Source organism: Pseudophryne corroboree, chromosome 2, assembly GCF_028390025.1.
Source record: "Pseudophryne corroboree isolate aPseCor3 chromosome 2, aPseCor3.hap2, whole genome shotgun sequence".
Taxonomy (NCBI): domain Eukaryota; kingdom Metazoa; phylum Chordata; class Amphibia; order Anura; family Myobatrachidae; genus Pseudophryne; species Pseudophryne corroboree.
The window spans coordinates 240155627-240172337 of NC_086445.1; the positions used below are offsets into that span (position 1 = coordinate 240155627).

Genomic DNA, 16711 nt, shown 5'->3' on the forward strand with positions numbered 1-16711 from the left:
CACATGGAAAGTGACCATGCTGTTGGCCCTGGCCTCGGCCAGGCGATTGTCAAAATTGGCGGCTTTGTCTTATCCATTCGGACAGGGCAGAACTGCGGACTCGTCCCCAGTTTCTTCCTAAGGTGGTGTCAGCGTTTCACCTGAAACAACCTATTGTGGTGCCTGCGGCTACTAGGGACTTGGAGGACTCCAAGTTGCTAGACGTTGTCAGGGCCCTGAAAATATATATATATATATAATTCCAGGACGGCTGGAGTCAGAAAGTCTGACTTGCTGTTTATATTGTAGGCACCCAAAAAGCTGGGTGCTCCTGCTTCTAAGCAGACTATTGCTCGTTGGATTTGTAGTACAATTCAGCTTGCACATTCTGTGGCAGGCCTGCCACAGCCAAAATCTGTAAATGCCCATTCCACAAGGAAGGTGGGCTCATCTTGGGCGGCTGCCCGAGGGGTCTCGGCTTTACAACTTTGCCGAGCAGCTACTTGGTCAGGGGCAAACACGTTTGCTAAATTCTACAAATTTGATACCCTGGCTGAGGAGGACCTGGAGTTCTCTCATTCGGTGCTGCAGAGTCATCCGCACTCTCCCGCCCGTTTGGGAGCTTTGGTATAATCCCCATGGTCCTGACGGAGTCCCCAGCATCCACTAGGACGTTAGAGAAAATAAGATTTTACTTACCGATAAATCTATTTCTCATAGTCCGTAGTGGATGCTGGGCGCCCATCCCAAGTGCGGATTGTCTGCATTACTTGTACATAGTTATTGTTACAAAAAAATCGGGTTATTATTGTTGTGAGCCATCTTTTTTAGAGGCTACTTCATTGTTATCATACTGTTAACTGGGTTCAAATCACAAGTTGTACGGTGTGATTGGTGTGGCTGGTATGAGTCTTACCCGGGATTCAAGATCCTTCCTTATTGTGTACGCTCGTCCGGGCACAGTACCTAACTGAGGCTTGGAGGAGGGTCATAGGGGGAGGAGCCAGTACACACCATGTGATCCTAAAAGCTTGCTTTTGTGCCCTGTCTCCTGCGGAGCCGCTATTCCCCATGGTCCTGACGGAGTCCCCAGCATCCACTACGGTCTATGAGAAATAGATTTATCGGTAAGTAAAATCTTATTTTTTACTTGACTACACAAAATGCCACTTTCTTGCAGGAATCATTTTGGCGTATCCCAGGAAAACTGGGCCCTGACCAGCTCCGCAAGTTAGCTACAGCTCTTGTTGGGTCATCTCCAGAGGAGGCCAGTGATCAGCTCGTGGATTCCGATGACCAGGGTACTAATCTAGAGCAGAGATCGGAGGCATTGCGCGCACTCTTACTTACTCGGAAAAAGAAAACTACAAAAACAGTCACTCAGGGTAATCAGAGACAGATTTACCGAGCTTATGTGTTAACACTGTATTCAGATCAAATGAATTCCTTAAGTGTTTTAAACTTTGATCAATATGCTGCTTTTTGTTTTGATATAGCCACTTTATTCCAAGTGTAAAATAACGTTTGTGCTTTGTGTTGTATAAAAGTGATAAAATCAATACAGAACTCAAATCTTGCAGTATATATGGGAGGTAACTTTGGAACCATTGCTTATGAATGGGGCCTTTTTTATCAGCCAGTATTGAGGTAGAGGCATCTATGTGAATGTGTTTACTGATAAAACTTGGCAGCACACACATACTTTTTCAGAATTGATCTTGTGCTAAGAAGTGTTTGATTTATATTAATTATGCTGCATAACTACCATATGGGATGTTTGGTCATACTCAATCATTAGTTAACCCATGATTTCAGTGGCAGCTGTCAAATTGTGGAGGTTTTTTCTTTATAGATGATTGCCTGGTACTTGACAGCAAATGCCTTGGAATTTGGTTGAAACGAATAGCAATTCATTAGCTATTTGTGTTTTATGGAACACCTTCAGTGCTCTTGAGTGGCTTCCTTAGCTCCACTATAGTGATTTACACAGAGTTTCTAAACTCCTGATATCGGACTGGTCAGTAAAGTGGGCCATTTGCTGTAATAGTGCCTACCTCCAATAATATTGGTATCTGAGCTAAGAAATCATGAGTAATACATATTATATGTAGATGCTGTTGTAACTCTAATATCCCATGTCTCTTATGGCGGTATTGCATACATTTGAAAGCCTATAGGAAATGTTCAGGCTTTTAAATTGAAGAAGTCCAGTATGTTCACTATAGATGGTGTTAGAGAGCAATTCGATCCCTTTTTACTTAAAATGGTATAGAAACATATATATCGTTCAATCTACACTACACTAAAGTGCCATAAGTCAAGTCATGCCCAATATCGTGTAGGACACCCTCTAGTCCGGCAACTTGGCGTGATGTCGATTCCAGAAGTGGAAGGAAGACCTGTGGAGAGATGTTATCCCATACTGTCTGAATAGCTTCCCACATCTCCCTGATATTTTTAGGTGTGGGATCTTGGGTGAAAGACATCCCGTAAATGTCCAGTTGGTCGAATGCATTTGGTTCCTCCTGCACTGAGTGTTAATGTGATTTGAGCTAGTGTCGCTTGTCTGTCCAGGAAAACTCTGTCCAGACACCACTGGTCACAATCATTAAGCACCCATGTTTGGCCACTGCGCTGTCCTCTGTGAGTGGTAATGCCTTCCATGAGATATTCCGGTGCACACGTGACACTGTAGAATGTCCACACAACTTGACTCAGAGAATGTCAGATTACAACTGATGCAGATTTGGGCATTTCCAAGACGTCACAGTACGGTGGCGCCACCTACCTTTATATACTGCTATCCCATGATTTTTGGAACTTCAGTGTAGTTATGAGAATAGGATACAAATAAAAGAAATATCTATATCATGGTGCTGTGGTTAGTGAAGATATGTGGCCTTGCCATTGAGGTATTGTTAGGCAGCTGTGAAGGGACAGGATGTTGTCATGCTTCTTTGTTGGGAGAATTCTTCTCATCACAAAATGTCTTCCTAAATCCTCTTTCTGCAGCGGTTACATTGGTTTCCACAGGGGAAACATCGGGGTGTAGAGTGGATCTGGATCCAGAGGCACCAACAGGCCAAGCTTTAGCTGTCCCAGGATGCATAGGGACCTCCTCTATAACCCTGCCTTCAGGCACTGAGAGCTCAGTTTTGAGTTGGTGCCCGCAGCAGCAGGTCACTGAACAGGGGGGCTGCGCTGTGCAGCCCTGAAAGCTTTTCATCTGACAGAAATTCTTTGCTATTTGAGCTAGCAGAACTGTATGTCAGTGTGACATTCAGTGCTGCAGCTCCATCACCACCTAAGCAGCGCCGCACACTTCCGTTGGCCTGCTTCCCGGGTACCTTTGGCTGAGGCATCCCGACTTAGGCACGGTCGCAGACTGCTCTCCTGGATCGTGTGGCTGCTACGCGGAGGATGTAAGAGGGTCTCCTAGGCAGGACACGCCATTAAACCACGATCTGTCCCCAGATTGCGGCGCTGGTGTGGACACTGTCACTGGGCAGGGACCCCACGAGACCACCAGGACATCGGAGCACAGGTCAGGTGTATTTACACCAGTTTAATGGGGCTCCATAGTACCTGGGGTGGAAGACCAGCATAGGTGAGGCGATGCTTTACCTGTAGCCCCTCTCCTGGCCCAGGGCGCCATCTCCTGCAGATTTTCTGCCCTGGAGCTGCCTCACTCTCCTTCAGAGACTCTGGGCGCCATTTTAACAGCATAACAGCAGCAGGTCTCTGGGATTGCTTGGCAAGGTCTCCCATGTAAAGCCGCCTGTGTACAGCGGCTGTGTCTTTACATTCACTTGAGTATCCTACATGTCTTAGAGACAGCATTAGTTTAAAAAAGGTGTCCATTAATATATATACACACACTGTTGTTCGGATCGGCACTCCGTACTGTAGTCATCTGCCTGCGTGCCCTTGCATACATAAATACAGGTAGCTTGTGTAACACAGAGAGCAAATTAGCAGGAGAAGTTTTAACTGTTGTTGTTGTTGCTGTCTGTCTGAGGATGGAGCGTTTGTAGCCCCGAAACGTCACAATGGGCCAAACAATATAGTTGTGCACAGAGTTTATCTATACAGGTTGAGTATCCCTTATCCAAAATGCTTGGGACCAGAGGTATTTTGGATATGGGATTTTTCCGTATTTTGGAATAATTGCATACCATAATGAGATATCATGGTGATGGGACCTAAATCTAAGCACAGAATGCATTTATGTTTCATATACACCTTATACACACAGCCTGAAGGTCATTTTAGCCAATATTTTTTATAACTTTGTGCATTAAACAAAGTGTGTGTACATTCACACAATTCATTTATGTTTCAAATACACCTTATACACACAGCCTGAAGGTCATTTAATACAATATTTTTAATAACTTTGTGTATTAAACAAAGTTTGTGTACATTGAGACATCAAAAAACAAAGGTTTCACTATCTCACTCTCACTCAAAAAAGTCCGTATTTCGGAATATTCCGTATTTCGGAATATTTGGATATGGGATACTCAACCTGTATAAGTATATTACTGTACTCCCGTGTTAGTCACATTCTACCCTGTTGTTTTATTCCACAGGTTATTGTTTTTTTTGTCTGGCTATTTTAATCGTACTGTGTAAGTCCAATTGTTTACATTGTGCAATGTCTAACAAAAAAGGCAGCAAATCTGCGGAAGCTCCTGCATCATACAGAGCATGCTCCGTGGATTTATCGGAGGGAGAATTATTGCATGAGGGTCTCTGTTCTGCGTGCCATGCACCTCCCAGTCAGTCTGCAGCCCCTGCACTTAGTCATTAGCCTCCATGGGCAGCATTCACTACCCTGCTGGAGCGCCTTGCTCCTCCTATGGGGCCGCCTGTGCCATTACCCCCACAAATTGTGCCCATGGTTAATCCGCCTTTGATGGAAAATTTGTCTAACCAACTGCAACAACTAAACTAACTAAACCAATCCCTGGTTAGACAGAAATCTACCCCGCCACACTCCTGTGCCCCAGGTTCCTCTAAGCGGGCTGCTTCCTTCGCACGGTCTACAAACCACTCTGATGTCTCACCTGAAGAGGAGGGGAAGCATACGGTCCTGTCGGACACCGAATCCTGTGTTAACTGACAAGGAATCTCCCTTAGTGATGTCCCTGTCCTGCAAATAACAGATGCGGAGGATTCCACTACTGTGGCAAAGAAAACTGGTAAGTTTAAACAGCAGAAGTTGGTTAAAACTGTATTACTCCATTCTGATCATCTAGTGGACATCATACGGGAACCCTGGTCTAATCCAGGGAAAAAAATCCCTGTTCCCAAACGGGCCTTGGCTCGCTACCCTCTCCCTGCAGAGTTGTGTAATAAATGGGAGACTCTGCTACTGGTGGAAAAAATTTCCTGTTCCCAAACGGGCCTTGGCTCGCTACCCTCTCCCTGCAGAGTTGTGTAATAAATGGGAGACTCCGCTACTGGTGGATTCTTATGTCACCCGCCTAGTGGTGTCATCCACTCTGCCTGTCACCACTGTCACCTCACTGAGGGAGCCAACAGATAAGTGTGTTGAGGGATACCTGAAATCTGTATATTCCCTTACAGGGGCCTTTCATAGACCCATTATAGCAGCCTTTTGGGCCATAAAAGGTGTTGAAGCGTGGGTTTAGACATTAGAGGAAGAGTAAAAGATATTTCTGAATATGCCAGACAATACTTGTCCCATATTACATTCAAGAAGCGTCCTCTGAGGCGGCAGTATTGGCAGACAAGGCGTCGGTTATGTCTGTCATGGCGCGCCGCATATTGTGGTTGAGGTCGTGGAAAGTGACTTGAACTCCAAGAAGACTTTGGAAGTCCTCACCTCCACTGGGGACATTTTGTTTGGATGGGAGGCCGACGTCTACAGTTCGCCCAGGTCTGTCTTACGACCACTTCAGATGCTTATGTACTGGAAGTTGTCTCTCACTGGTACGCTGTCTCATTCAAGAGACTTCCCCCTCACCAGTACTGCACTACGGCTCTGCCGTCAGATCCGTTGAAAGCGCAGGCTCTACAAACGGTTGTAAGTTCCCTCCTGAGCACGGGAGTGGTTGTGCCAGTTCCTCACCCCCAGAGGGGCAGATGTTATTATTAGACCCTGTTTCTGGTCTCGAAGCCAGATGGGTCCTACCGGCCTATACTCAACCTCAAGTCTTGGAACAAGTTTGTGAGTGTGTCCAAGTTTCCTATGGAAATGCTGCACTCAGTAGTGCTTTCTATGGAACCCGAAAACTATATGGTATCCCTGGATATACAGGATGCATATCTGCATATTCCTATTGCCATCTCGCATCAGCAGTTCATGCGGGTTTGCTATTGGCGATCCTCACTAAAAATTCCAGGCTCTGCCATTTAGACTGGCTATGGCTCCTCGGATCTTCACCAAGGTCATGGCCGTCATGACGGCCCACCTCCGTCACCAGGGAATCGGAATTCTCCCGTACCTGGACGACTTACTGATTCTGGCAAGTTCACACGAAGTCCTCCTCAGTCATCTGCAACTGACGGTGACTTTCCTGCAAGCCTATGGGTGGCTAATAAATTGGAAAAAGTCCTCGCTGGTCCCAGCTCAGAGCATCAGAGCATGGTGCACCTTGGGGCACTCTTGGATACACACAGTCGGAGACTGTTCCTGTCTCCAGACAAAGTCCTGAAACTTCAGGACAGGATAAGGCACTAACCTTCATCGCCCCAGAGTGTCGATACACTCGGCGATGCAAGTACTTGGCCTGATGGTGTTGTCCTTCGACATGGTAGAGTACTCTCAATTTCACACTCGTCCTCTGCAATGGTTGATCCTCTCCAAGTGGGACGGCCTACATTATCGGATAAGATACCAAATGGTCTCTTTGACTCAGGAGGCTTGTCTGTCGCTGTCCTGGTGGATAGAGGACCAGCAATAGAGCAGGGGCCATCCCTTCTGGATCCCCAACTGGGTCCTACTGACAACGGACGCCAGTCTGCGGGGATGGGGTGCGGTGTTGGAGCAACACTCGTTTCAGGGTCGTTGGACCAAGGAAGAATCACTACTTCCAATCAATATTCTGGAGCTAAGGGCAGTGTTCAATGCACTGTCTCTCCCCCTGCCTCTGTTACGGAATAGGCTTGTTCAGGTACAGTCAGACAACCCCACCACAGTGGCTTACATCAACTATCAGGGCGGCACCCAAAGCCGCATGGCAATGTTGGAGGTGTCCAAATTCCTATGTTAGGCGGCACGGCATCTACTAGCTACATCGGCAGTGTTTATCCCAGGCGTCCTGAACTGGGAAGCAGACGTCCTCAGTCGCCAGGACGTTCACTCCGGAAAGTGGAACCTTCATTTCGAAGTCTTGCGAGTCCTTGTAGACAGATGGGGTCTGCCAGACGTGGACCTCAAAGCGTCTCGACACAATCACAAAGTTCCGGTTTTCGAAACAAGGACCAAGGATTCTCAGGCAGCGTTCGTGGACACACTGGCAGCTCCATGGAACTTTCAGCTGCCTTACATATTCCCTCCAGTGTCACTCCTGCCCAGAGTACTGCGGAATTTCAAGCAAGAAGGAGGAATGCGCTCTAGTCATTCCAGCATGGCCCAGACGGCATTGGTTCTCAGCCCTGCAGGGTCTATCGACGGAGCGTCCCCTTCTACTTCCTCAGCATGAAGACCTCCTCGTACAGGGCCCTCGTCTCTACTCGAACCTGGCCAGACTGGCTTTGTCGACGTGGCTCTTGAAGCATCACTCCTAAGGGCCTAAGGGTTTACTTAGGCGGTCATTCAGACTATGCTGAAGTCCTGCACACCGGCCTTTGCCTGGATTTATTACAGGATTTGGCATTCTTACGTCACTTGGTGTGCTGATAAGAAATATGATGCTTATAGAATCAGAACGTCCAGAATTCTGGCTTTTCTACAAAGAGGCTTAGACTTAGGTCTGCTTCTTTCTTGCTTCCCTCACGGTTCACATTTCTGCTTTGTCGGTATGGCTTCAGCGCAAGATTGCCTCTATACCTGATGTTCATACATTGTCCCTCCAGTGGGAACTGTCTATTGTATTGAAAGCCCTTCAAGAGTCTCTCCTTTCGAATCTCTTGAATAGGTGGACCTCAAATGGCTCCCGACCAAAGTCATGTTCTTGCTGGCTATTACCTCTGCAAGAAGGGTCTCGGGCTTAGGCGTTTTGTCCTGTCGTCCGTCCTTTTTTTTTTTTTTTCCACCGTAACTGGGTGGTTCTCCGAACAAGGCCCGGTTACGTGCCTAAGGTGGTGTCATCTTTTCACCTGAACCAAGAGATTGTGGTCCCGGCGTTTATCTCTTCTGACTTGTCTGCTAAAGAACGGTCTTTAGATGTGGTTAGGGCTCTCCGTGTCTATGTGGACAGGACTGCCTCTATTAGACTGTCTGATGCCAATTTGTACTGTTTGGATTCCACAAACGTGGCGGGGCTGCGAATAAACAAATCTTGGCCAGATGGATTAGAATGGTGATTGCACATGCTTATGCGCAGGTTGGACTCCTGCTGCGATTAAGGCCCATTCTGCCCAGTCAGTTGGACCTTCTTGGGCAGGCCGCCGTGGCGCGTCCGCAGAACAATTGTGCAAGGCAGCTACGTGGACCTCTGTGAACATGTTTCTTAGGTTCTATGCCTTTGATATCTTCGCCTCCCAGGATGCTTCCTTTGGACGCTGGATTCTCACATCCGCTAAGGCCCGTGCCCTCCCTTGAGGAACTGCTTTAAGACATCCCGATGTTTCTTTGTGGAAACCATGTAACCTGCTGCAGAAAAGGAGAGTTATGGTGGACTTACCATTGTTAACTCTTTCTGCGAGGTACATTGGGTTCCACATGGCACCCACCCTGACGCATCTAGCTTCTTTGGGTTTGTATGGCATTAGCCACTGGTACCTTCTCCTGTCATGAGAATGTGTTCTTATGTGACTAACATCTGCCTTCTCTCTTGCCTGGTCCTGCATTGGACTGGTTATCAAAACTGAACTCTCAGTGCCTGGAAGCAGGGTTATAGAGGGAAGCCCCTATGTATCCTGGGACAGCTAAGGCTTTGCATGCTGGTGCCTCTGGATCCAGATCCACTCTACACCCCAATGTTTCCCTGTGGAACCCAATGTACCTCGCAGAAAGAGAGTTAACAATGGTAAGTCTACCATAACTCCTTATTTTCTGTTAATTTACAATTTATATATGTAACAAAATATTTGCCTATATATACTGATATGAGTTTTCATCGCTGCCAGGATGAGTGTGCACGTGCATACGCATCGCGGCAACGACTACCTGCGCTTGGGCTGTAACTATTTGCACCTGCCTAAGGATCGTACGTGCGAATATATGCACACCGGTGTGCATGCACGTCGCAAATAACGGATCGCACCTGTGACTAGTCGCCGACATAAAGGATATTGCTAGATCTGTATATCACTTCACATGACTGTATCTATAGTTTCTTGCCAGTCCACTGGTCTCTGATGATGAACATTGTCATTCTAGTTTAGCCCAGTAATGCCAACAGTTGCTGCAGTTATGGGCATGTATCTTGCCTTAAGCAATGTCCTGGGACGTCTAGATAGGTTTAAAGTAGAATTCAAGCCTACCAATAAAATGAAACTTACAGTATATTATTACTTATAGCTTTAATGTGCAGCCTTGGTACACTGTGAATGTTCTACAGACTAAAATAACTTCTCCAGACACTGTATAGAATGCTGGGCATACATAGTACAATTATTTGGCTGATCCTGATATTGACTGATTGTCCAGGTAATTGTACAGTGTATGCTGGTGACCGATCTGAAAATATCGATCATTCGGGCATGCCAGATCATCCAGCATGTCCGTTCAATGCAATTCTTTTTTTTTTTTTTTTTTGTAAAGTCTGCCGCATCTTGCAGTGTATGTCCAATGGACATTTCTCCTCTGTTACTGCACAGGGAAGGATCGGTGGAGGAGCACAGATATCAGGTGCCATACACTGTGAGAGATCTCTGTGTATGGTTACGATATCATCTGGGTGTCAGGCTGCCAGATAATATGCCTGTAGGTCTGACGGACCTTTTATGTGGCAGTGTATGCCCAACATAAGCAAGGGGTAATCTATCTGAATTTTATCAACAGCTGTTTAAAAAATCTTACATTGGTGCATAATATAGCCTTAGGGGCAGCTGGAGACCAGTTCAGTTCATTTAAGTTAAAAAAAAAACGAGCCATTCCTATATATATATATATATATGTATATGAATATACTAGACATCAGCCAGGCAGTTTCTTACAGGGCACCTAGATTAGCTGCTCATCCATTGAGAAAGAACTTTTGGTGGGCAGTTTGAAGTTTATGGACAGTTTCTCTTACGTCCTAGAGGATGCTTGGGTCCACATTAGTACCATGGAGTATAGACGGGTCCACTAGGAGCCACTGGCACTTTAAGAGTTTGAGAGTGTGGGCTGGCTCCTCCCTCTATGTCCCTCCTACCAGACTCAGTTTAGAAAATGTGCCTGGAGGAGCCGGTCACAGCTCCATAGGAGTTCTTTTAGTTTCATTATTTTTAATAGAGTTTAGGCACAGGGAGGCTGCTAACAACAGCCTCCCTGCTTCGAGGGACTAAGGGGGAGAGTAGTGTCCGCCCTGCTGGGTCTGAGCCAGTATCTCCGCTGATAGGACACTGAGCTCCTGAGGGGATCGAACGTTCCCTGCCACAGGGGATCGCTCACCCCAGCAGCATGCCGCCACCCTCTTACAGAGCCAGAAGATCTGTGGCGAGTTAGTCACCGCCCCCCCTGGCAAGCGGGGAGCCGGTGTGAAGATGGCGGCAAAAGGGTATGAAGCGCAGTACTAACTGCGCTCCGGGGCTCAGCGGTACATGGTGCAGCGCTGTGAGGGGAGGCCTGAGCCAGCGCCTACACTGACCTCCAAGCCTGTCAGGGTCCCAGGATCGCAGCCAGTACAATTCTTCAGGCCAGTATAATCTCCAGAAGAGCGGTAAGACAGCGCCGTCGAAGGGGGCGGAGCGGACCCAGCACCGTTCAGCACCATTTTCCTGCCTGCAGAAGCGCCGTCAGTGAGAGCTGTCCCTCCAAATCAACTCCAGCAATCTTATACGGTAGAAGATGGACAAGACTGTAAATCTGTACTGTGCAACCTATTAAGGTGCACAGTAAGCGCTGGGTAAGGGTTTCCCTATATCCTGAAGTGCTGTGTATGGTTTGGCTCCAATCTCTGTGTCTCTCTTGCCATTCTTAGGGGTGAAACTCTGTCTGCCCCTTCCTTGTGTGTGTGTGTGTGTGTGTGTGTGTGTGTGTGTGTGTGTGTGTGTGTGTGTGTGTAGTGTTTGTGGTCTCCATTAAGCTATGTCCAGGGACTCTGTGTCATATGTTGCAGAGGATATGTCCTCTCAGGATGATCCCATTCCATGTAATCAGGAGTGCATTGTGTTAGCGCAGGTCCCAGCAAGGGAGCCTGAGTAGTTAGGCAGCTTGGTCCGGCTCTGTTACCTCAGGGGCCCCTACTGTGTATGCTCCCAAAAACGTGCTCTTGCCCAGATTATGCAAGATGACACGAATACTGATTCTGATGCGACAGACTGTGATGGGGATGTGCTGCGGGGTGCGGCATCTCTTGCAAAAGGGGTGCAGTTGATGATAGAGGCCATTAGAGATCTGTTGAATATTGCTGATACAACACCTGAGCAGGTTGAGGAGGCTAACTTTACTGACAATAAGAAAGCCTCGCCAACCTTCCCTGTGTCAAAGGAATTAAATGCTATATTTGAGAGAGCCTGGGAAAACCCAGAGAAAAATTTTCGATCCCTAGAAAGGTTCTGGTTGCTTTCCCTTTCCCTGAGGAGGATAGAAAAAAATGGGAAAACCCACCCATAGTTGACACGTCTGTATCAAGACTCTCAAAAAAGGTGGTTTTACCTGTCCCCGGATCTACCGCGTTAAAAGAACACATTACTTGAGGATTTGGATACAATGGATAAAAGTGACGTTGAATTGTTTTTACGTAACATTCAGGATTCTGCAGGATTTATGGTGGAATCCTTGAAAAACCTGGGTTCAATGGCTGCAGGAATATCTTCCATGTCTGTCTCAGCTCGCCGAGGACTGTGGCTGCGCCAGTGGTCTGCCGACTCGGAATCCAGGAGAGGTATGGAGACCCTGCCCTACACAGTCAGGCTCTCTTTGGGTCAGCGTTGGATGTGTGGATTTCCACAGTTGCAGCGGGTAAGTCACCTTTTCTTCCCTCAGCGGCACCTGCTACGAAGAAACCTTTTTCTTCAGCTGCCTCACAGTCCTTTCGGGCTGCTAAAACAAGGAAGGCCAAGCCGTCCAACACCTTCTTTAGAGGAGGTCGGCCAAAATCCAAGAAACCCTTCTGCAGCGGGTTCCCAGGAACAGAAGCCTGCTTCAGGTACACCAAAGTCCTCAGCATGACGGTGGACAGAGCGGCCTGGAAGTGGGGGCGAGATTCAGGCATTTCAGCCACGTCTGGGTGTCGTCCGTCCTGGATCCCTGGATGCAAGATATTGTGTCCCAGGGATACAGGCTGGAGTTTCAAGATCTCCCTCCTCACCAATTCTTCAAATCAGGCTTGCCAGCTTTGCTGGTGGATAGGGCTATCCTACAGGAAGCCATCCAGAAGTTGGTGGAGTCACAGGTCATTTTCCCAGTTCCAACCCATTTGCAAAACAAAGGTTACTATTTGAACCTTTTCGTGCTACTGAAACCAGATGGTTCGGTCAGACCCATTTTGAACTTGAAATCGCTGAACCCCTTTCTGAGGGAGTTCAAATTCAAAATGGAGTCTCTGAGGGCGGTGATATCAGGTCTGGAGGAGGGGGAATTCCTGGTATCCCTGGATATCAAGGATGCGTACCTCCACATTCCGATTTGGCCGCCGCATCAAACTTTTCACCTATTCTCACTGTTAGTAATTTTCAGTTCCAGGCCCTGCCATTCGGCCTGTCCACAGCACCGAGGGTATTCACCAAGGTGATGGCGGAGATGATGGTTCTCCGCAGACAGGGGGTGAACATAATTCCGTATCTGGACGATCTGCTAATAAAAGCATTGTCCAAGGAGAAGCTGTTACAGTCCATTGTTTTCACGACCCACCTACTTAGGAAACACGGTTGGATCCTGAATCTTCCAAAATCACATTTGGAGCCAACCAGGAGATTGTCCTTTCTGGGAATGATCCTCGACACGGAGGTGCAGAGGGTGTTTCTCCCGGAGGAAAAAGCGTTGGTGATACAAGCAATGGTCTGGGATGTCCTGAAGCCAACCCGGGTGTCGGTTCATCAATGCATTCGGCTTCTGGGGAAGATGGTGGCCTCTTACGAGGCTCTGCAGTACGGGAGGTTTCATGCTCGACCCTTTCAACTGGATCTCCTGGACAAATGGTCGGGATCTCACCTGCACATGCACCAGAGAAATTTGTCTGTCGCCAAAGGCCAGGATTTCACTCCTCTGGTGGCTACAATTACCTCACCTTCTGGAGGGCCGCAGGTTCGGGATTCAGGACTGGATCCTTCTAACCACGGATGCAAGTCTCCGGGGTTGGGGCGCAGTCACTCAAGGGGAGACCTTCCAAGGACGGTGGTCAAGTCTGTAAGCCGGCCTACCTATAAACATTCTGGAACAAATAGCCGTCTACAACGGTCTTCTCCAAGCGGCTCATCTTCTGCGAGATTGAGCCATTCAAGTGCAGTTGGACAATGTAATGACAGTGGCTTACATAAACCAACAGGGCGGAACGAAGAGCAGAGCTGCAATGTCAGAGGTAACAAGAATCATCCTCTGGGCAGAAAAACACACGTTGGCGCTGTCCGCAATCTTCATTCCAGGAGTAGACAACTGTGAAGCGGACTTCCTCAGCAGACACGATCTCCATCCAGGAGAGTGGGGACTCCATCAGGAGGTGTTCACGGAGGTAACAGATCTTTGGGGTGTATCTCAAATAGACATGATGGCCTCTCGTCTCAACAAGAAGATTCGGCGGTATTGTTCCAGGTCAAGGGACCCACAAGCCGTGGCGGCGGACGCCCTAGTGACTCCTTGGGTGTTCCAATCAGTGTACGTGTTTCCTCCACTTCCATTCATTCCAAGGGTTCTAAAACTCAAAAGGAGAACAAAAGTTCAGGCAATCCTCATTGCTCCGGACTGGCCAAGAAGGGCTTGGTATGTGGATCTATTGCTAGAAGAACCAAGGCCTCTTCCTCTTCGGGAGGACCTGCTGCAGCAGGGGCCGTTCGCTTATTAAGACTTATTACCGCGGCTACGTTTGACGGCATGGAGGTTGAACGCCAGATATTAGCTCGGAAGGGCATTTCGAACAAGGTAATTCCTACCCTGAGACAGGCTAGGAAAGGAGTAACGTCTAAGCATTACCATCGTATTTGGAAAAATATGTATCTTTGTGAGTCCAAGAAGTTTCCTACGGTGGAGTTTCAACTGGGACGGTTTCTCCTCTTCCTGCAAGCAGGTGTGTATATGGCCTCAGGCTGGGATCCGTAAAGGTCCAGATTTTGGCCCTATCCATTTTCTTCCAGAAACAATTTGCTTCCCTCCCTGAGGTTAACTCTTCTAAAAGGAGTTCTGCACATCCAGCCTCCCTTTGTGCCGCCTACAGCACCCTGGGATCTTAACGTGGTGTTACAGTTCCTCCAATCGGAATGGTTCGAGCCTCTACCGGAGGTTGAAGTCAAGTTTCTCACGTGGAAGGCTGTCACTTTGTTGGCCTTCCACGTGGCCTGCTAGACGTGTGTCGGAGCTGGAGGCTTTGTCTTGTAAGAGCCCCTACTTGATATTCCATGGAGATAGAGTTGAGCTCAGGACACGTCCGTAGTTCCTTCCGAAGGTTGTCGGCATTTCATATTAACCAACCTATTGTGGTGCCAGTTGCTACTAACTCATTTTCATCAAAGTCCTTGGATGTTGTAAGGGCTCTGAAAATCTATGTGAAGAGGACTGCTCGTCACAGAAAATCGGACTCTGTTTGTCCTTTATGATCCCAAGAAACTTGGGTGTCCTGCTTCTAAGCAGACAGTCTCTCGCTGGATCAGGTTTACTATCCAGCATGTTTATTCTACGGCAGGATTGCCGTGTCCTACGTCTGTTAAGGCCCACTCTACTCGTAAGGTGGGTTCTTCCTGGGCGGCTGCCCGGGGTGTCTCGGCTTTACAGCTTTGCTGAGCGGCTACTTGGTCTGGGTCGAACACGTTTGCAAAGTTCTACAAGTTCGATACTTTGGCCTCTGAAGACCTGAAGTTTAGTCAATCAGTTCTGCAGGAGCCTCCGCGCTTTCCCTCCCTTTCTAGGAGCTTTGGTACATCCCCATGGTACTAATGTGGATCCCCGCATCCTCTAGGACGTAAGGGAAAATAAGATTTTAATTACCTACCGGTAAATCCTTTTCTTGTAGTCCATAGAGGATGCTGGGCGCCCGCCCAGCGCTTTGTGATCCTGCAGTGGTTACTTAGTTCAGTACTGCATAGTTCTTGGTTAAGTACTGTTTTTTGTTACTTGGTAAGTAATATTGTTCAGCCGTTGCTGATGTTTCAAGCTAGTTAGCTTGGTTTGCCTTGTGTGTGAGCTGGTGTGATTCTCGCCACTATCTATGCAGAATCCTTCTCTCGAAGTTGTCCGTCTCCTCGGGCACAATTTCTAGACTGAGTCTGGTAGGAGGGGCTTAGAGGGAGGAGCTAGCCCACACTCTCAAACTCTTAAAGTGCCAGTGGCTCCTGGTGGACCCGTCTATACCCCATGGTACTAATGTGGACCCCAGCATCCTCTACGGAGTACGAGAAAAGGATTTACCGGTACTTAATTAAAATCCTACTTTTTTTTTGGGGTGGGGGGGGGGGGGTTTATAGTACTTGGAACTTGAATGTAGAAAGCAAGGGAAGGTGATGATTGTCATAGTGTGATGCACTGGGGAAAAGGTATGTAAAATGTACAGTTTGGATTTATAAGTTTTATATTTTACATACCCTTTCGCCCGTGCACCACAATATTACACTTTTAGCTTTCCCATGTTTTCTATGTACCTATTTATTGTCTTTGGTGGCACTGTAAAATCTATTTAAGAAAATAATATATATACTCGTATGTATCTGAGATTAGAGTATATTGATCTTCAATTGGAACCATTTTGCTAATAACAATCTGGTGCTGATGGCCACCTTTTTGGTCCTAAGGGTTGTACACACGGGGGGAGATTTCCACAGAGATGGGTGCTGAGCGATCTAGCACGAACACTTATCACACAGCGCGATGTGTCATGGGGGGTGAGGGGTCCGCTCATTTCACCCAGCGGGTGAAATGAGCAATGTGCTAGATTTTACCTGCGTGCACATACGGGGCCGCGTATTGATATCGCTGTAGGGGATACACATGGAGAGTTCGTGCTTAACTTCTAAGCAATCTAGTCTTTAGAACCACAATATTGGTTGATCAAGTAATCCCTTTTTCAGTTAAAATATTCCTATACGTTTGTAAGCACCATTGTAAAATGATTAGCACTGTACTTTACTGTATGTCTTAATTTAGCAGATAAGTAGTTTTGGACCATCATACCATCCCAATCATAGAAGATTTTTGCAATCAGTTGATTCAGATGTGTTTGTTTTGCATTGCATATAAAACCAATGCAAATACGTCATAGTCAAGTCGCAGGATCAATTGACATTTGCCATAAGTAAAGTAGGTCTA

General features: G+C 47.3%; 1 protein-coding gene across 2 annotated transcripts in view; it reads left to right on the forward strand.

Annotated features, from left to right (window-relative positions):
• Positions 1 to 16711, forward strand: part of TIMELESS (timeless circadian regulator) — a 419423-nt gene that overhangs the window by 367314 nt on the left and 35398 nt on the right. For both annotated transcript variants that reach the window (XM_063952567.1, XM_063952568.1), the window contains one exon: positions 1160 to 1364. In XM_063952567.1, coding sequence (XP_063808637.1) covers positions 1160 to 1364 — 205 coding nt within the window. The remainder of the gene's footprint in view (positions 1 to 1159; positions 1365 to 16711) is intronic.